Source organism: Octopus bimaculoides, chromosome 8 (genome assembly GCF_046866305.1).
Source record: "Octopus bimaculoides isolate indiv1 chromosome 8, ASM4686630v1, whole genome shotgun sequence".
Lineage (NCBI taxonomy): Eukaryota > Metazoa > Mollusca > Cephalopoda > Octopoda > Octopodidae > Octopus > Octopus bimaculoides.
The window spans coordinates 53924757-53946512 of NC_142935.1; the positions used below are offsets into that span (position 1 = coordinate 53924757).

At 38.8% G+C, this 21756-nt stretch overlaps 1 protein-coding gene across 3 annotated transcripts in view; it reads left to right on the forward strand.

Annotated features, from left to right (window-relative positions):
- The window catches only part of LOC106875749 (uncharacterized), a 51355-nt gene extending 40687 nt beyond the window's left edge, over nucleotides 1-10668 (forward strand). For all 3 annotated transcript variants that reach the window (XM_014923999.3, XM_014924002.3, XM_014924000.3), the window contains 6 exons: nucleotides 664-732; nucleotides 1890-1989; nucleotides 3819-3974; nucleotides 5058-5083; nucleotides 5736-5896; nucleotides 10334-10668. In XM_014923999.3, the coding sequence (XP_014779485.1) occupies nucleotides 664-732; nucleotides 1890-1989; nucleotides 3819-3974; nucleotides 5058-5083; nucleotides 5736-5896; nucleotides 10334-10430 (609 nt within the window). In that variant the 3' untranslated portion in view covers nucleotides 10431-10668. The remainder of the gene's footprint in view (nucleotides 1-663; nucleotides 733-1889; nucleotides 1990-3818; nucleotides 3975-5057; nucleotides 5084-5735; nucleotides 5897-10333) is intronic.
- Nucleotides 10669-21756: the final 11088 nt, after the last annotated feature.

The window sequence follows — 21756 nt, forward strand, 5'->3', positions numbered from 1 at the left end:
GTGTCAGTGGATTATAATGATAGACGTTTGTACAACATGAGTAGCAATCTCTGATTCTCCATGATTAGTACTGTTGTCACAGCATCCATCTACAAAAGAGATATTCTAATGTAAAACTTGCAGTTTCACGTGATTACTGGACATCTTGCTTTGGCCTGTCTCTAGGTTGTTGTTGTTGGCACTCCGTCGCTTACGACGTTGAGGGTTCCAGTTGATCCGATCAACGGAACAGCCTGCTCGTGAAATTAACGTGCAAGTGGCTGAGCACTCCACAGACACGTGTACCGTTAACGTAGTTCTTGGGGATAATCAGCGTGACACAGTGTAACAAGGCTGGTCATTTGAAATACAGGCACAACAGAAACAGGAAGTAAGAGTGAGAGAAAGTTGTGGTGGAAGAGTACTGCCGGAGCCTCGTGGAGCTTTAGGTGTTTTTGATCAATAAACACTCACAACGCCCGGTCTGGGAATTGAAACCGTGATCCTATGACCGCGAGTCCACTGCCCTAACCACTGGGCCATTGCGCCTCCACAGTCTCTAGGTACTATATATTTATAGGTACACAACTTAGTGCTGATGTTTTTTCACTTCAATGAAGATCAGTTGATAGATTTCATGTTTGCTATTTTTGTGTAAATATAATAGTTTTGTTGTTTTGTCAGATTGTTACAGAACTTGGCGGGATTGTTGGGACCAACTTTAATTGCTGTACTCACCTCATCACTGACAAGGTAATATTGATTTCTCTTTGGTTTTATTAATAACTTCTTTGTTAGTAAGATAATTTTTATTGGATTATCAAATTTCCTTCTTTTAAGATGAACCATTTCCTTTAATATATATATATATATATATATATATATATATATATATATATATTAAATCACTTTGATCTCTGATGATCATGAGGTGTAATATTGTTAAGTATGGATATCATATGGAGGACAAGGTTGATTTTAAGCCACCTGAAGAGAAAAGGAACATATCAGATGACAGGAAAGAAAGGCTTGACAAAGTCAACCTCATCCTCCACTAACATTACCATGCAGTGAATGCCATTAACTCTTCTATACAATAATTGGTCTACAGTCATCAATGCTATCACCATAAAGGAAGTGTTCAGCAAGGAACACTCAACCTCAGATACGAGATAAAGCTGCCACCACTAACGGACATCTTACCAAATTGGATTCAATCTGGGAACCTTTGTGTTTTAATGAAGAGTTATATTTTAACCACTAATCACTGACATTATAACCTTTAATTTAGAAGTAATCCTTTCTGCTAAGGCACAAGGTTTAAAATTTGGTGGGAGAGGGTTGCTTGATTGCATCAAGACATTTCTCCACAGTGCCACTCTGTGGGATTGAACCCTAACCATATGACTGCAAAATGAGCTTCTTAACCACAGAGCCATGCATGCATTATGATATTCTCTGTGAAGTGAGTTTCTAGAAAGTTGAGTTGCATCTGGTATGTTGTGTGTAATTGATGGCTGCCAGTGGAGTTGAACACTAGTCTTCCTTTGGCTGTAAAGAGATGACAGATTGCAAAGCATTACTCAATAATACTAGCCTAGGTTCCTTGTTTCAATCTAGTCTTCTAGTCTAGTACTGTGTATGCATTTAGTTATATATACAAAATGACCAGAAATCAAACTGATAGATGTAGTATTGATATATTTAAGATATTCATCTCTAAAGATGAAGTTAATAATTGGAACAATTATAAACAGTTATAATCTAATAGCAATAAACCCATGTTAAACATTTAAGTATTTATTCCTTTACCTGATGTTACCACATAAAAAGCACTGGTGATAGCCAACATAACCTCTAGCTCAAGAAAAGACACAAAATCTTCAGATCTGTTTACAATACCTTTTCAGGTCCGCCGAACTGTGAAATTCTTGTGTTGCCTGGCACGTGGTATTCCAATCGTCTCATTATCTTGGTTGACTAAATGCAAATCTGCCAAGACGTTCATTGGTAAGTCCCTGTCAAGAGTTTTTTTTTTTTCTTCCCTGAAGGTCACAGTCTCTTTCAGTATCACAGACTGAAGATTGTCCAAAGTTAGTGAGGACTGTTGATGGAGTTACAAGAAATATTTTACAGTGCACTAAAAGCACTAGTGCTGGTTCCACATAAAAAGCACTGGTGATGGTGTCACATATAAAGCACTGGTGATGATGCCACATAAAAATCACTGGTGATGGTGCCACATAAAAAGCACCCAGTATGCTCTGTAAAGTGGTTGGCATCAGGAAGGGCATCCAGCTGTAGAAACCATGTCAAAACTGACTATGGTACCTGGTGTAACTTTTGGCCTAGCCAGCTCCTGCCAAACAGTCTAATCCATGTCAGTATAGACAAAGGATGTTAAATGGTGATAATGATGACAACTAATTAAAGTGAGTTTTTTTTTCTATCTCTAATGGATCCTTGACAAGGATTTCATTCAGATCTTTTACTTCTTTAGTTGGTGCACACTTAAATAATTCTAGTATCAGTGCCACAACAATGCCTTCCTTCAACACTGATCAGTTAAACATTCCACCCATGACCATCTCATCTTTTTGTGTTGTATTTATTTAATGTTTCCTTAGTATTTTAAGAAAGGAAAGTGTGATTAGAATTAGAAGAAAATAATTGTAAAAAATGATCTGTTGGTATGTTCGGTGTATCTGATTGGTGATCTATGATTATAAATAGAGTATTTGATTTGCTGATGATGAACATTTAAAGTGGTTCTAGGTAGATTCACCTTCTGAACCAGCTGGATATGTGTGAAAGAACCTGGTAGAGTAGTAAATAATGGAGTGATCATATGAACATAACAGAAGGGTTTCTTTTATTTTGTGTATGTGTGGTCGAGGTTGTATTTTGGTAGCAATGCTGCAACACTTCCGACTGAATCAAAACATTAAGAGTTAGTTCTTGGCATTGTCCTGGCACATCACCATTTCTGGTGCCAGCTTCATTGGCAGTGATGAAAGTGCTAAGTCTGGGTGTGAGAGTTTAGTGAGTAATAGTAAGATATGTCTGATGACAGCACCGCCTGGCTGGCATCCGTGCCAGTGGAATGTTAAAAGCACCATCCAAGTGTGATCGTTGCCAGGGCCGCTGACTGGCTCCAATGCCGGTGGCACATAAAAAACACCATTTGAGCATGATCATTACCAGTGTCACCTCACTGGCACTTGTGCTGGTGGCATGTGAAAAACAACATTCGAGCAAGGTTGTTGCCTGTGCCGCTGGACTGGCTCCTGTGCAGGTGGCACATAAAATCACCATTTGAGCATAACCATTGCCAGTACCGCCTGACTGGCCTTTGTGCCAGTGGCATGTAAAAGCACCTACTACACTCTCAGAGTGGTTGGCGTTAGGAAAGGCATCCAGCTGTAGAAACTCTGCCAGATCAGACTGGAGCCTGGTGCAGCCATCTGGCTTGCCAGTCCTCAGTCAAACCGTCCAACCCATGCCAGCATGGAAAGCGGACGTTAAATGATGATAATGATGATGATTAAAGGTTCAAGAAAGTAGGTGTTCAACCAGCATAATTGAGGTGTCATTTTGTTAGACAGTGGAATAAATGTATGATAGAGATATGAAATGAGTATATCTTATTTGGAGTGGGGCGAGAGTGTTAAAATATTTTCCGCTAACTAAACAGCCTTGCATGTGATATGTAATTTACGAAATTACCACATCTTCCATTGTGTTACTCATGCTGTCAGAACTTTGTTAAAATTTTCCAATAACATCTTGTTATGTATATACCAGTTATTGTATCTTACTTTGTAAAAATTGTATCACAGATTACACTCCATATATTTTATCGGATTCTGATGCTGAGAAACAATACAATTTCTCCTTAAGCCAGTCTCTTGAACTTGCTCGAAGTTCGTCACCACTAAAGGGGTACAAGATACATGTTACCAAATCTGTTAAACCTAATGCTGAGCAAATGAAAGGTAAATAATTTAACAACTTTATCTATCTGATGCAAGTCAAGTAAATACTGCTAAACATCACATATTTATGATTTTTCCAAACTCTGTCTTTTTTTATTCTAACTATATTAGCCCCATCAATTATCCTCATATTCCAGTCTATGAGGAACAACAAAGAAGAACCTTATAGACATAGTCACTTCCTTCATAAAAGCATAAAACAATATGTAATTTATAAAATAATATAACAGCCATCTATGCATCTCTATGCGATATATGATTTATAAAATAACTTAACTGCCTCTGATAAATAATTTGTTAATATGACAGCTATCCATATATCACTCTATAGTCTAATCTTTTACCAGTTTCATGCATTGGACTGCAGCCATGCTAGGGCCTTTAAGGATTTAGTCAGTCATATTAACTTCAGTTCTTATTTTGGTCTGGTATTTATTTTATTGAAATCTGTTTGTTGGACTGTTGAGTTACAAAACAAAAGGACACAGCATGAACAAAAACACCAGATTTTAGACTGTTGTGAACAGACTTTAGCATTAAGAAGGGTATCCAGCAGTAGAAAACATGCCAAAGCTGACATTAGAGCTCAGCACAACCCTGTGGCTTGCCAGGTTTTTATCAAACCGTCCAACACATGCCAGCATGGAAAATGGATGTTAAATGATGATGGTGATGATGATATATATATAGTCATCATCATTTTATTGTCTGTTTTCTTTGCTGGCATAGGTTGGATGGCTTGGCAGTAACTTACTAACCAGAGGCCTGTATTGGCCTCTTGTATCTGCTTTGGCAAGGTTTCTTAAGCAAGATACCCTTCCTAATGTCAACTGGGTAGTTTTTATATGGCACCAGCATTAGACCCCTTCGACTGAATTGGAGTAGGGTATTGAGAGAGGTAGTGGGAAGGAAAGAGGGTGGTGGTGAAAATGTGTATAGTTTATGCTAGAACATAATATATCAATGAATAATAATGTGTATTGCTATTCACAAAACATTATAAGGTCCATGTAATGACTTAATCATTATCTTATTGTAATATATTATTATAAAGCTTTTTTTCTTTCTTTTTTTTCATACCAGAAATTATAGAGAGTTGCAAAGCAAAGGTAATTTATAAAATATTTCTATCTAAAATTGAAAGTATATATTTTTATATATGAAAGGGATTCATATTTTTCTGTGCTTATCATGCCTGTTTTCTATGCTCTTTAGATTAAATCTTAGTCTTCATTCTACTTTATTCTCTAAATTAGCTTTGCAGTTATCCCCCCTTCACACAATCTCATTTATGTTGATTTATTTTAATGTGAATATGAAGCCAATCTATTGCACCATTTGGCACATCTTTGGAATTGTATACACACGCACAACAAGCTGCCATCTACCAAATTCTTCTCCTAAGTTTTTATTCAGCCAGTGTTATAACACAAGACACTTGTTTAAGATACCAAGCAATAGGATTGAACCTGGAACCATTTGGTTGTGAAGCAGACTTCTTAACCAACACAGCCATGTCTGATCATTTTCTTAATAGTTTGCGAATTAGCACTACTTTGAAAAGTAACCTTCTGAGTCATTTTATATATCTACTTCCACCAAAGCTTAGGTACCCATAGAAACATTAAATATGCACAGAATCTAACCAACCTCTCTCTCTCATACAGACCTTCCCAAACTATTAAAAGTTGAATATGTAACTGAAGGTATAACTAGAACTATAGTGGTGATGATGTGAAATATTTCTGTCATATCTTGCAGTTTTTAGCAAAACTTCCCACAGAGTTTAAAGAAGAAACCATTGTGATTTCCTGTGAAGATGACAAGTCATCCTGTAAGAAAGCCATCCAAGCTGGCATCCCAATAGTAGAAGCTGAGTTCCTGTTGACTGGAATACTGCAACAAGATTTATCAATAGACAAATATCCTTTCTTGCAACATTTTATTTTTCTGTATATGTATGTTTTTTGTTTGTTCAATTTTATGTTGAATTTTTTTGCATTTTGGCTTGGTCAGACAAGACTTGTTGGAACAGATTATCTAAGACCAGATGTTCTTCCTGTCACCAACCCGTGTCTGTTTCCCAAGTAAATATGTATGGTTGGTGTTAGGAAGGGCATCTAGCTGTAAAAATCTTGCCAAAACAGTCACAGAAGTCTGGTGCAACCGTCCCACTCATGCTAGCATAGAAGATAGATGTTAAACGATGATGATGTGTGGGTGTGTGTTAGAATATGCATTAACCCTTTAGTTTTCAGATTTCTGTCAAATGTAATGCTTATTTATTTACATTCTTTTGAATTAATACGCCAGGCAAAATGCTTAACGGTATTTTGTTTATCTATAAGCCTTTGACAGGGTCCCCCGATCCCTTATCTGGTGGTCAATGAGGAAACTTGGGATAGAAGAATGGCTAGTGAGAGCTGTGCGAGCCATGTACAGAGATGCGGCCAGTAAGGTGAGGGTTGGAAATGAGTACAGCAATGAATTCCGGGTAGAGGTAGGGGTCCACCAAGGTTCCGTCCTCAGCCCCCTATTATTTACCATAGTCCTCCAGGCAATCACAGAGGAGTTCAAGACAGGTTGCCCCTGGGAGCTCCTCTATGCTGATGACCTTGCCCTAATTGCGGAGTCACTATCAGAACTAGAGGAGAAGTTTCAGGTGTGGAAGCAAGGTCTAGAATTGAAGGGCCTTAGAGTCAACCTAGCTAAAACCAAAATCCTAATAAGTAGGAAGGTAGATAAAACACAAACCCCTTCAGGTAGATGGCCCTGCTCAGTATGTAGAAAAGGAGTAGGTAGTAACTCTATAAGATGTACCCGGTGCAAGCTATGGACACATAAGAGGTGCAGCAACATCAAAGGCAGGTTAACTAGCAAGTTAGTTTTTGTTTGTGGCAGATGTTCAGGTGCAATAAAGACTGCAAACAAACAGGAAACAACTTCTATCTCATTCCAGGGTGAAAAACTAGAGGTAGTCGATAGCTTCCGCTATCTGGGCGACCAAGTTAGTAGTGGGGGTGGGTGCGCTGAAAGTGTAGCTGCTAGAATAAGAATAGCCTGGGCAAAGTTTAGAGAGCTCTTACCCCTGCTGGCGACAAAGGGACTCTCACTCAGAGTAAAAGGCAGACTGTATGACGCATGCGTACGAACAACCATGCTACATGGCAGTGAAACATGGGCTGTAACTGCTGAGGACATACGTAAGCTCGCAAGGAATGAAGCCAGTATGCTCCGTTGGATGTGTAATGTCAATGTGAATACCCGTCAGAGTGTAAGTATCTTGAGAGAAAAGCTGAACATTAGAAGCATCAGTTGTGGCGTGCAAGAGAGACGATTGCGCTGGTATGGACATGTGGTGAGAATGGAGGAGGATAGCTGCGTGAAAAAGTGCCACACCCTAACAGTTGAGGGAACCCGTGGAAGAGGTAGGCCCAGGAAGACCTGGGCTGAGGTGGTGAGGCAAGACCTTCGTACATTGGGCCTCACCGAGGCGATGACTACGGACCGAGACCTTTGGAAATGGGCTGTGCGTGAGAAGACCCGGCAAGCCAAGTAAGATCGTTGCCAGTGCCCCTGGACTGGTTCTTGTGCGGGTGGCACATGAGATGCACCATTTTGAGCGTGGCCGTTGCCAGTACCGCCTGACTGGCTCCTGTAGGATTTTCGAGCGAGATCGTTGCCAGTGCCCCTGGACTGGCTTGTGCGGGTGGCACATAAAAGACACCATTTCGAGCGTGGCCGTTTTCGTGCGGGTGACACGTAAAAGCACCCACTACACTCTCTGAGTGGTTGGCGTTAGGAAGGGCATCCAGCTGTAGAAACTCTGCCAAATCAGACTGGAGCCTGGTGTTGCCATCCGGTTTCACCAGTCCTCAGTCAAATCGTCCAACCCATGCTAGCATGGAAAGCGGACGTTAAACGATGATGATGATGATGATAAGTTCCAAGTTCAAATTCCGTTGAAGTCGACTTTGCCTGTCATCCTTTTGGGGTCGATAAATTAAGTACCAGTTGCATACTGGAGTTGATCTCATCGACTGCCCCCCTCCTCCAAAATTTTGGGCCTTGTGCCTAGAGTAGAAAAGATTCTTTTGAATTAATTCATGCATTATCTTGTAACTTCAAGGTTTCAATGATGTGATTGTTTATTTTTAGAATGGCATTGTAGGATAAGTGAGAGAGGTCAAATCTGGCCAGTTTGAACCGAATACGGCTAGTTTAAATGCAAAGAGTTTAGTGAGAGTGAGTGTGTGGTGTGTAAAGTCTTTTTGTCTTTTTTGGCTCACAATTCAGTAGAATTTAGCACATGAAAGAAGAATCTACCTGTAATTAGGACATCAGTTTATTACACGTGAATTAAACTGGTGAATTTTGGAAAACAAGTTGGAAAGTCCTGTCCAGAGGGAGAGACAGCCAAAATACCTCACTGTTTTTATTAATGCTCTTAAGAAAGGTATAAATGTCACAATTCTTCCTTTCTCATGCAATATTAAGCCGTTACATCAGCATCATTGTTATCATCATTCAACATCTGTCTTCCATGCTGGTGTGATTTGGGTGGTTCAACAGGAGCTAGCAAGCCAGAGGACTGTGTCAAGCTCCGTTGTCTGCTTTGGCATGGTTTCTTCAGCTGGATGTCCTTTCTAATACTGACCACCTTGCAGAATACACTGGGTGCTTTTTACGTGGTACCAGCACTGGTAGGTCACTATGTACCTTGCAAGACAAAGACACCCTCAACTGAGAGGAGTAGTGGTATTGAGGGTGGTGGCTTTGTGTCAAGTGATGGGGGGTTATTGACAGAAACAGGTTTTTTGCTGTCAAGGAGATACATGATTACCCCAGTTAAAGTTGGTGGGGAGAGAGAAAGAGAGATGGCAGTCGTGCTAGGGCATATCCTCAAGGTACAAGGAGGTGAATGTAAATGACAAAAGAAACCTTAGTTTTATGTAAGTTAATGTTAAGATGCGGATTGATGGTCGAATAGAATGCTTTGAGATATTTGTTGTGGCTTTCTATGCTCCAAGTTCAAGTCCTGTGGGTGTCACTTTTGCTTTCCATTCCTTCAGGGTTAATAAAAAAAAAAGTATTCATTCAGGGCAATAGATTGGCAGAACTTAGGGGATCATGTGCAGTCATGGCTGTAAAGATACACACATATAAATATAAACATATATATATACTGTATTTTAATGTGTATAAGGAACCCCCTAATTTTGGGGGCTTAAAATTTGGAAAAAAGGTTTTCTAAGAGATTATGATACTGTCCATGTATAAGAAACTCCCATATATTTTTAACCTAATTTTTGACAAAAAAGGGTTCATTATACACGTTAAAATATGGTATGTGTGTGTGTGTGTGTGTGTATATATATATATATATATATATACACACACACACACAATGAGTTCCTTTCAGTGTCTGTCTACCAAATCCATTCACAAAGCTTTGATCAGCCCTGGGCTATAATAGAAGACTCTTGCCCAAGGTGTCACACAGTGGAACTGAACCCAGAACCATGTGGTTGGGAAGCAGACTTCTTAGCACATAGCCACACTTGCACCTATATTTATCTACCGATCTATCACACACACATACCACAGGTTTCTTTCAGTTTCCATCGACCTTATCCACTTACACAGCTTTGGTTGACCTGTGACTATAGTTGAAGACACTTGCCAAAGGTGGTGCTACATAATGGGCTTCACCTGAAATCACGTGGTTAGAAAGTGTGTGTGGCTGTCTGGCTAAGACATTTGCTTCAGAACTACATTGCAATGGGCTGACCAATGCAGTGTGAGTGAATTGGTTGCTGGAAACCGATCATATAAATTAGTGTGTTTGTGTCTTAACATTTGTACCAGGAAAATCAAGTAATTGTTCAAAGAACTTGGGGAAATATTGATTTCAAATTTTGGCACAAGGCCAGCAATTATGGGAAAGAGGTAAGTCGGTTGTATCGCCTCCAGTACTCAACTGGTACTTATTTTATCGACCCTGAAAGGATGAAAGGCAAAGTCGACCACAGTGGAGTTGGGGAAATATTAATTGCTAGGAAACAGATGTGATTTGACAACAAGAAGATCTTCTGGCTATAAAATATTTAAAAGAAAGATCTCTCTCAACAAGTTTCTTCTTGTTCATGTAAGCATGAAATAATGGAGATTAAAAATGATGAAGGTGATGTATATATATATATATATGTGTGTGTGTTTTTTTAACCAAATGTTACAGTTTCTAAACAAAAAAGAAAGTAGTCAATACATGTTGCAGTGTTTATTTGAGTTAAGATTTTGGGTTGCTGGTTCAGTTTCATTGTCTATTGCATGTTGTTTAGTTGCCTTAACAACAGTACATATCAGATCTTTCAGACATCACCAACCAGTGAAAAATGCAAACAGCCTGCTCCTACAGAGAAGAAATCCAGAACCACAAGAAAAACCAAGAAATGATGGAAAATATCTGAATGAATCCTTAAAACAGAAAGCAGAAGCAAAAAAGAAAATTAAACCTTGTGTTTGTCAACAACTCGACCCTGTTACAAAAACTTCACACATATTTCATTTGATCTTTTATTCCGTCTATATTCAGTTGTCTCTAAATTAATGTATCTTCTGGCAACTGAATTCATTTTACTGACAAAACTATTCTAGAATTTGTAATGTAATTATTAGTAATTAAAATTATCAGCTGACAGCTTCATAGACAACATACTGAGACCGAGTTGACAGGTACAATCAATCTTAATATGAAGATGGCTCAATGAAATCTCTAATCTCGCTTACCATTAAACACATACAAACATTCGTATAATATATACATTATATCCCATAGTCTAGTGTCAAAATAATCGTCATTTTCTTTACATAGTTTTTTATTGCGATATTTCCAAATCTATCCTAAATTTTATATCAGTTCCTATACTGTAATGAATTACAATTGGCTGTGACCTCCAAAAGACAATGTTTTTATTTTGTTGCTTTTTTATGACTTGCTGCTGTTGTTATTATCCATACTTGGGGTTAGGGTGAATCTGGGTTTGTTATCTTCAGTTTCATTTGAACCTTAATGATATTCCAGAATGAATTTAAATTATTTTGAAGATTGTCATCATAGATATTGTTGTTGTTGATTAATCAATTATGAGGGTGTTGATTAAATAAACTACATGCTATCTTTAAATTTTATTGCCTTGTTAGGAACCATTATTATTATTATTTTGTCTCATTAGCCAAATGGATAAGATTCTAGAGTTTTCTCTGCTTAGATGTTCCTAGCATGATCTTATTTGCCTGACCCTTGATTATTAGAGAAATTGATATTTATCATTGTGATATCATCACCTTTTGATGTCCACTTTTCCATGCTTGCATGGGTCAGACAGAGTTTATTGAGGCAGATTTTGTACAGTTGGATGCTCTTCCTGTCACCAACCCTCTCCTATGGCCTGACATGTTTTCACAGAATATTAGGAACAAACAACTATTTGTATGATAGTGACACTTAGTTACGACTATTACATTATGTCAGGACAAAGAGGCACAAATACACACATGCACATATATAAATATATATACTTTGGGCTTCTTTTAGTTTCCATCCACCAAATCCAAAATCCACTCTCAAGGCTTTGGACGGTCTTGGGCTATAGTATGAAACCATATGGTTGGAAAGCCAACTTCTTAACCATACATTCTCAGACAGTTGCTTCCATTTGTTTTATGGATTGAAAGTTTTCTGTCAGACTTTTTCATTGCATGGTGTATCGATGAGACTTTTGTTGACTATTAGGGTGTACTCTTATAGTTGGTGTATGACACCCCACTGTACTCTTCTTTCTGTACTTCAATTTCGTTTGACACTTTTAGCATCACAGTACTTGCAGATTAAAACTCTGCCATTTTTCCATAACCTGCTACAAACGCTCATCTTATTCACGTGTAATTTGGACACTCCTCCCACTAAACATACAACTACCTCCATGAACAGTTAAGCTTGAAAACATCCTTGAATGGGGATATGGCTCTGGGGTAGTTTTAACAGAGCAAAGAAACATTTGCCACACACACACATATTGTGCTATGTAAAGGCACATGGCTTAGTGGTTAGGATATTCAGCTCATGATTGTTAGGTCCTGAGTTCAATTCCCAGCAACATATTGTGTTCTTGAACAAGACACTGTATTTCACATTGCTCCAATCCATTCACCTGGCAAAAATGAGTTGCACCTGTATTTCAAAGGGCCAATCTTGTCACATTGTGTCACGCTGAATCTCCCTGAGAACTACATTAAGGATACAAGTGTCTGTGGAGTGCTCAGCCTCTTGCATGTTAATTTCACAAGAAGGCTGTTCTGTTGATCAGATCAACTGGAACCTTTGTCGTCATAACCAACAGAGTGCCAGTATATATTGTGCTACAACTTGTCTATGCATAATAAACACAATTTAATTTCTCAATATCTCTCCACGAATTCTAGGACAAATGATCTCTCATAATGATCTCAATATATGTGACAAAACTAACCTTTTAAGTTATATAGTTTATGTGTTAAGCTTCAATACAGTTTATTTTTCCTTTACTGCCCACAAGGGGCTACACACAGAGGGGACAAACAAATGGATTAAGTCGATTATATCGACCCCTGTGCATAACTGGTACTTATTTAATTGACCCCGGAAAGATGAAAGGCAAAGTCGACCTCGGCGGAATTTGAACTCAGAGCGTAGCGGCAGACGAAATACTGTTAAGCATTTCGCCCGACATGCTAACGTTTCTGCCATCTCGCCGCCTTAACACAGTTCACGCTTCAACACAGTTTCTATCTACTTAACTTCACTTATTAGGCTTGGTTCAACTCAAGATCTCAGGGTTGTAAAGCTGAGTATGTAACCATTCAGCAGTGTTGCAAATAGAATGTTTACAGGGGAAGTTTAGTTCGTATTATGTATAATTAACCCTTTCGCATTTAATCCAGCCATATCTGGCCCAAATATTCTACTTGTTTTATGTTAAATCTAACCAGATCCAACCTCTCACACCTACCCTACAATGTCAGTCTAAAAATATACAAATACACCATTAAAATTTTGAAGCTACAAAATAATGTGGTTAATAGGTGCAAGCATGGCTGTGGTAAGAAGCTTGCTTCCCAACCACATGATTCCAAGTTCTGTCCCATTGCATGGCACCTTGGGCAAGTGTCTTTTACTATAGCCTCGGGCTGACCAAAGCTTTTTGAGTGGATTTGGTAAATGAAAACTGAAAGAAGCCCGTTGTGTATGTGTGTGTATATATATAGGTGGTCTGATCAATGAGTATCCGGACTGTTGCCATAGTAACAAAGCTAAAGCACACAGAGTGAAGATGCTTGGCACAGATTGACCTTGAACTTTGCTGTGCATGCACAGTAAGTTTTAACATTCTAGCTCACCTCCGCTGTTTACAGCAGCAGTGCTTGGAAGGAATGTGTGTAGCGTAAGATCATTGCGTTGACCATGATAGAGAAATTCAAGCAGAGAATCTGCATCAAATTTAGCCAAAAGCATGGTGATACCTTCTCAGAGGTCTATGCAAAGTTGTAGAAAGTGTATGGAGAGGAGTGTATGACTGCACACAAGCGTACAAGAGGTTCAGATGTTTCCAAGATGGCTGAATAATGTCGATAGTGATGTTCTGGGAGACCCGCAACCAGCAGAACTGAAAAATCATCACAGATTTGTGTGCTGCTGTGAGGGGAAATCATCAAATCACCATCTATGAGTTATCGGAGAATGTACAGATAAGTTTCAGTTCAGTTCTTTATCACTGAAGATTTGGGTATGAGACTCATGTCTGCCAAGTTTGTGCCAAAACTGCTTTCATCTGACCAAAAAGACACCCGGGTTTCAGTTGTACAAGATCTTGATTGTGTGGAGAACGATGAAAACTTTTTGAAAATGGTCATAACAGGTGATGAACCGTGGGTCTATGGCTATGACCCTGAAACAAAGGCTCAGTCTTTGCAGTGAAAGACCCCAACCTCTCCGAGACAAAAGAATTGAAACAAATGTAAAGACACTGTTGACCGTATTCTTCGCCTATAAGGGGATTGTTCATCATGAATATACTCCACCTGGTCAGACAGTAAACAAGGAGTACTACTGTAACGTTTTGCGGTGTTTGCAGGATGCTATTCGTCAGAAAAGGCCACAGTTGCATGCATCCAGTAAGTGGCAGTTGCATCATGACAATGCATCTGTCCATTAAGCACAGGTTGTGGAGCAGTTTTCAGCTAGGCACAGCATTCTCCAGGTCTAAGAGCCACAATATTTCCCAGATCTTGCCCCTTGCGACTTTTCCTTCTTTCCAAAAATCAAATCCTGCTTGAAGGGAAGATTTCAGGACGTCAAGGAAATCAAAATGAATGCGACGAGGCAGCTGCTGATTATCCCAGAAAACGAGTTCCAGGGATGTTTCCATCAATGCAAACAGCACTGGATTAAGCGTGTGGCTTCCGAAGGGAACTACTTTGAAGGAGATTAAATGCCAAATTGATACGTGTTGTAGTTTTGTTTTTATAGTACCAGTCCGGATACTTATTGATCAGACCTCGTATATTTATTTATATGTGTATCTTTGTGTCTGGCCTTGCCCCCTCCCCCAACTGCTTGACAACCAATGTTGGTATGTTTATGCCCCTGTAACTTAGCGATTCAGCAAAAGATACTGATTGCAAAGAATATGTCCTAGGGTAGATACCTTAAACTAAAATCCCTTTAAGGCAGTGCTCCAGCATGGCTGCAGTCAAATGACTGAAACAAGTAAAAGAATAAATAAGCATCACATTTGAGAAAGAAATCTTAATGCTAAAGGATTAAGGATGATGCTGTGAGATGCAGTATAGCGATAGTGGGACTGATTGAGTGTATCTAAGATGAAGCTAGGCTATGGATCTGAGTGATTAGATACTAGATATCTGATACCATTTATCTACTAGTTACACAAGTTGTGTTTGGAGGGTGATATGCAGAGCTGTGATGGCTATTAAGGGAGACATATCACGCAAGTTATATCCTATAGTACAAAAACTGAAATGATCCATCCCTCTCTTTCTCTCTCTCTCTATATATATATAGGGTTGACAAGAAAGTAATTTTGTTTTTTGCAAATAGAGTTACAATTTTTTTTAATAACTTTTGTCAATGTTATGGTTTTTTCCTTTTGATATTTGATAGCCATTACTTTTAGCTTACTTTAGAAGCAAATTGCATGTAATTTTGTTTACAGCTGTTCAGTGTCCATTTTAACATGGAGTGCAAAAACAAACATTTTCAACATATTTTGCTTTTTTTTATTTCTGTAAAGGCAAGAAAGATACTGAGTTTCACAAAGAGATATATGAAGTTTATGGTGTTGATTGCTTAACAGGATGCACATGTCAGAAATGGTTTTTAAAATTCTGTTCTGGAGATTTTTCACTCAAAGATGACCAGCATTCTGGTTAACCTACTGAAGTTGATGACCAAATCAAAGTCATAATTGAAATCTGATTGTCATATAACTGTCCAAGAGATTGCAGAGAGGTTAAATGTATCACACAACAATTGAAAATCACTTAAAATGTCTTGAAGCTCAACATTTGGATTCCTCATAAATTGAAAGAGATTCACTTAATGAATCAATAATTGCGATATGCATCTCAAACACAATGAAAATGACCTTTGTTGTAACAAATCATCACTGGTGATGAAAAATGGATTATCTACAATAATATCAATCAAAAACAATCATGATCCAACCATAATTAACCAGCACAAACCACATCAAAAGCTAAATTGCATAAAAAAATGGTCATGCTGTCAATTTGGTGGGATTACAAAGGTGTTGTGTATTTTGAGTTGCTTCCAAGGAACCAAATGATCAGTTCAGATGGTTACTGTCAACAACTAATGAAACTGGAGGAAACAATCAAAGAAAAATGGCCAGAATTGGCAAATCGTAAAGGAATCATGTTCCACCATGACAATGCTAGACAACACACGTCTTTGCTAACTCGTTAAAACTTATTGGAGCTTGATTGAGAAGTGATGTCACATCCACCATATAGCCCTGACCTTGCACCATCAGATTACCATTTATTTAGAAGTTTGCAAAATTCTTTGAATGGTAAAACTTTCAGATTTTGGCTGATAAGGACCTGAAGTTCTGTGAGCGTGGAATCATGAAGTTGCCAGAAAGATGGCAAAAGGTCATTGAACAAAATGGAAAATATATAATTGATTAAATTCTTTGTATGAAAAAAATTGACTTTTATTTCAAACTAAAAAAAACAAAATTACTTTCTTGCCAACCCAATGTATTTATATATCATCATCATTTAACGTCTGCTTTCCATGCTGGCATGGGTATACTCTTTTTACTCTCTTTTACTTGTTTCAGTCATTTGACTGTGGCCATGCTGGAGCACCGCATTTAGTCGAGCAAATCGACCCCAGGACTTATTCTTTGTAAGCCTAGTACTTATTTTATCGGTCTCTATTGCCGAAGCACTAAGTTACGGGGACGTAAACACACCAGCATCGGTTGTCAAGCAATGTTGGGAGGACAAACACAAACACACATATATATATATATGATGGGCTTCTTTCAGTTTCCATCTACCAAATCCATATATATAAACAAGAATGTTGTTGATAGGGACTTCAAAGTCCGGCCAGCTAAGCCATTGGTAGTCCAGTGATGGCTTAACTGGTTGAAACTTCAAAGTCACTATCAGTAATATTCTCGTTTAAGAATAGTAAATTTGTCCTCTACAGTAATATAGAGTAACCCATTATATTAATGTAAAATGGTTTTTATTATAACTGAACATAAAAACAAATATTAATATCTACATACATACATATATATATATATATATATCAACATTAGAAGCATCAGTTGTGGCGTGCAAGAGAGACGATTGCGCTGGTATGGACATGTGGTGAGAATGGATGAGGATAGCTGCGTGAAAAAGTGCCACACCCTAACAGTTGAGGGAACCCGTGGAAGAGGTAGGCCCAGGAAGACTTGGGCTGAGGTGGTGAGGCAAGACCTTCGTACATTGGGCCTCACCGAGGCGATGACTACTGACCGAGACCTTTGGAAATGTGCTGTGCGTGAGAAGACCCGGCAAGCCAAGTAAGATCGTTGCCAGTGCCCCTGGACTGGTTCTTGTGCGGGTGGCACATGAGATGCACCATTTTGAGCATGGCCGTTGCCAGTACCGCCTGACTGGCTCCCGTAGGATTTTCGAGTGAGATCGTTGCCAGTGCCCCTGGACTGGCTTGTGCGGGTGGCACATAAAAGACACCATTTCGAGCGTGGCCGTTTTCGTGCGGGTGACACGTAAAAGCACCCACTACACTCTCTGAGTGGTTGGCGTTAGGAAGGGCATCCAGCTGTAGAAACTCTGCCAAATCAGACTGGAGCCTGGTGTTGCCATCCGGTTTCACCAGTCCTCAGTCAAATCGTCCAACCCATGCTAGCATGGAAAGCGGACGTTAAACGATGATGATGATGATGATTGTATGTATATACACACATAAATCTATTTGAATGGTTAAGTTAATGGTTTCTAACTAGGCACCATGCTGTACATTATAGAAGAAGGGCTGTAGTCAATTTAATCAACCTCATTATATGTCTGGCACTTACTTTACAAACCCCACCCCAGACGGATGAAGGGCAAAGTTGAACTCTGTATATAAAGGAACACATCTGAATACAACAAAGAATTCAATCTGGTGTACTATTCTACCATTAGCTGATGACATCAGTAGTAAATAAAAAAAAAGACTTTTACAATGAGAAATATTCTGTCAACCATTTACAAAATTTTAATATTAAAAAAATAATTTATTATGACTATTTACTCTAAATAGATGTGATTTCAGAAGTACTTTATATACTTGTCAATACGTTTTAAGTGTTTATACGAATAACAATAAATTGTTTTAGTAATCTTGTTATTGTTTATGTGATGATTTGTTCTCTGAACTTCCACAGTCATGGTATGTCACAAGTGTCATCACCATCGTTGTTTAATGACCATTTTCCATGCTGGCATGAGTTGGATAGTTTAACATGAACTATCGAGCCAGAGAACTGTGCCATGTGTCCAGTGTTTGCATTGACATATTTTCTACAGCTGGATGCCTTTCCTAATGCCAGTCACTTTACAGTATCGACTGGGTATTATTTATGTGGCACCAGTACTAGTGATGTCACCAAGACAAGACAAAACAAAACAAGACCCTGATCTGCTTTGGGGTAGATTATTGAAAGGAGAAAGTATAATAGAGATAGGAACAGATGTCTTTCTAAAGAGAAGATACATGTGTTTCCCACCTGGAAAGAGAGATCTGATGTCATAATGTATGGAATTTTGTGTGTTAGAGTGGTTCAACAACTCTTGTGTAAATCCTGGTGAACACCTAACAATTCCAGTTAGTATTGTCCCAGTTAGATTGTTAAATACTTTTGGGAAAGGATGAATGTTACATATTCTTTCTGATGGATTTATCAGAAGGAATATGTAACATTCTTCATCATCTGTGAAAACATATCACTGGCCAACAATCAGGATCTGACACTCCAGTGTCTTTTTGACATGGTTTCTACAGCTGGATGCCCTTTCTAATACCAACCACTTTATAGTGTGAACTGGGTGCTGTTTTTTTTTTTTATTTCATGCCCACAGCACTAGAAGTAGCTTGCAAGACTACAAATCGTGTGTGGTAAGGGGGGGGGGGACTTTATGCTAGAATAAGAAGTAGAGAGGGATTAATCATGAGAGAAAAGGGCAGGAACAGAAGAGGTTGCATGCTGTAAAGGACCTATATGACTACTCACATTTTACAAGAGAGGGTGAGGATGGGGAAATAAATAATACGTGGTTAATTTAATATATTAGTAGCATTCACCTTGTACCTTGGAAGTATGCCCTAACAACTTGTCACCATCATCTTTATTTCACTTTCTAGTTGCTCTCAATCATACTTTAACCTTTCAAAACCAAGAATAAAGTCACTTCCCTCTCAACTACACCTCAACTGAGTTGAGGTGGCAGATCTTTTTTTACACCTTGCAAGTTACTTAGCAACCTCACTAGTGCTGGTGGCATGAAATAAAGCATTCTGTACACTCGGTAAAGTGGTTGACATGAGGAAGGGCATCCAGCTGTAGAAACCATGCCAAAGTTGGCACTGGAGCTCATTGATGCAGTCCTCCGACTTGTCAGACCCTGTCAAACCATCCAATCCATGCCAGCCTCAGAAGACAAAATATCAAATAATGATGGTGGTATTTTTGTAAAATAATTAAAATTGCAATGTCAAAAGTGGTGTCATTTTGGTAATCAGCACCCAAAATGCACATTAGAATATGTCTAACTTCTAAGGCACCAACGTGTAAAGTGCAACTGAATCAACAAATTTCAGTATGAGTGATTACATCAACATATAATAAAGGAGCATTCTGTGTCTGCAAAACTAGAACTGATAATATATTTGGGCTCAGTCTCCCCCAAATTAGGTTTTACTGCTAAAGCACCAAAATATAGTAATTAAGTACTTTTACCAATATTTATTAAAAATAAAGGTATGCCGTAGAACAAACAAAAATTGATGTGACAGGAAAAAGACAATGTGATTTTGGGATTCTGTGCCCCCAAATTAATCAAAGTCAAATCTGAGATTTGAATTAAAATTGTATTGTTCAGTGATGTCTTTTATTTGCTTCAGTTACTGGTCTGCAGCCTTGTTAAGGCACCATCTTGAAGGGTGAAACCAAACAAATCAACCCCGGTGCTTAAATTTTTTTAAAGCCTGGTATTTATTCTACTGATCTATAATGCGGCAAACACTAAGCTACAGGGATGTAAACAAACCAGCATCGGTTGTCAAGTGGTGGTGGGATACAATCACAAATACACACACATATATAAGCATCATTCAGTTTCTGTCTATCAAATCCATTCACAAGGTGTTGGTCAAAAGGAGCCTATAGTAAACACTTGCTCAAGGTGCCATGCAGGGGACAGAACCCAGAACCATGTGGTTGGGAAGCAAACTTCTTACCACACAGCTATGTCTGTACCTATATTTAGAAATCTTGCGCTTATAAAGATTATGCAAGCAATGACTTTTAAAAGTATGCAGAGCCACTAACAAAAAGAATTTCAAAAAATTTGATATTGGAACTATCAGGAAACAGAGAAGTCAATAACCTGAGTTAATATTTAAGTGTAATAAATGAGGCAAAGGATATGAATATAACCTTCATTAAGAATTTAAATAGATTCAAGACACAAACTGATAGCAAAAACAGTTCAAATATTATTTGGCAACTAATATATTTACAAATATGTATGGAAGCCTCTATATAATTGTTATTTGACCTGCAGGAAACATTCTTCAAATCACAGCCCATTTTCACCTTAAGAAGTAGAGTAGTATAAATTAGATAATGTAGTCCTAGTTACCTCTAAAAAGATGGACTAGTCCTGGCTGGATTACTTTCAATCATAGGTTCTCTTAATGAAAGTTGACCTACTGGGTTCTTCTCCTCCTCCTCCTCATCATCATCATCATTTAACATCTGTCTTCCATGCTGGTATGGATCGGATGGTTTGAAAGGGAACTGGCTAGCCAGAGGACTGTCTGCTTTGGCATGGTTTTTACAGCTAGAAGCCCTAACACCAACCATTTTACACAGTGGACTGAGTGCATTTCATATGCCACCAGCACTGACAATGTCTGTTTTGGCATGGTTTTCACAGCCAGATGCCTTTCCTAATGCCAACCACTTTACAGAAGTGACTGGGTGCTTTTTACATGGCACCAGCACTGGTGAGGTTTGTTTTGGCATGGTTTTCATGGCTGGATGCCCTTCCTAGCACCAATCACTTTACATAGTAGTGTGAGTGCTTTTATGTGGCACCAGTACCAGCCAGCTGAATCTCCAATAAATCATAATGAAATTGAAATCAAATTTGATGACAGAACCACGTGACTGGCATCCATGCCAGTGGAGCGCGATTGTTACCAGAGCAGCTGACTGGCTCCCACGCCGGTGGCACGTAAAAAGTACCATTTGAGCATGATTATTACTAGTGTCACCTTACTATCACTTGTGCCGGTGGCATGTGAAAAACAACATTCAAGTGAGGTCGTTGCCCATGTTGCTGGACTGGCTCCTATGCAGGTGGCATGTAAAAAACACCATTTGAGCATGGCCGTTGCCAGTACTGCCTGACTGGCCCTCATGCATGTGGCATGTAAAAAGCATCCACTACACTCTTGGAGTGGTTGGTGTTAGGAAGGGCATTCAGCTGTAGAAACTCTGCCAGATCAGATTGGAGCCTGGTGCAGCCATCTGGCTCGCCAGTCCTCAGTCAAACCGTCCAACCCATGCCAGCATGGAAAGAGGACATTAAATGATGATTATGATGAACAGTGTGGTGGGACACAAAACAAAAACTGGAGAGTTACAGTTGAAACACCTTTCATAACAGGGTTTATTCTAAGCTAAAGAAATAAGTATCTATAAGTAGGTTGTGTATGCAACATGCATGTGGTTGATAAGTTTGCTTTTAAACCACATGATCCTACCCACTGCATGGCACCTTGGGCAAGTGTCTTCTACTATAAATCCAAGCTGACCAAAGCTTTGTGAGTGGAACTGATATAAAAACTGAAAGATGCCCATCATATACACAGGCACACATATCTATATACACATACATACACACATAT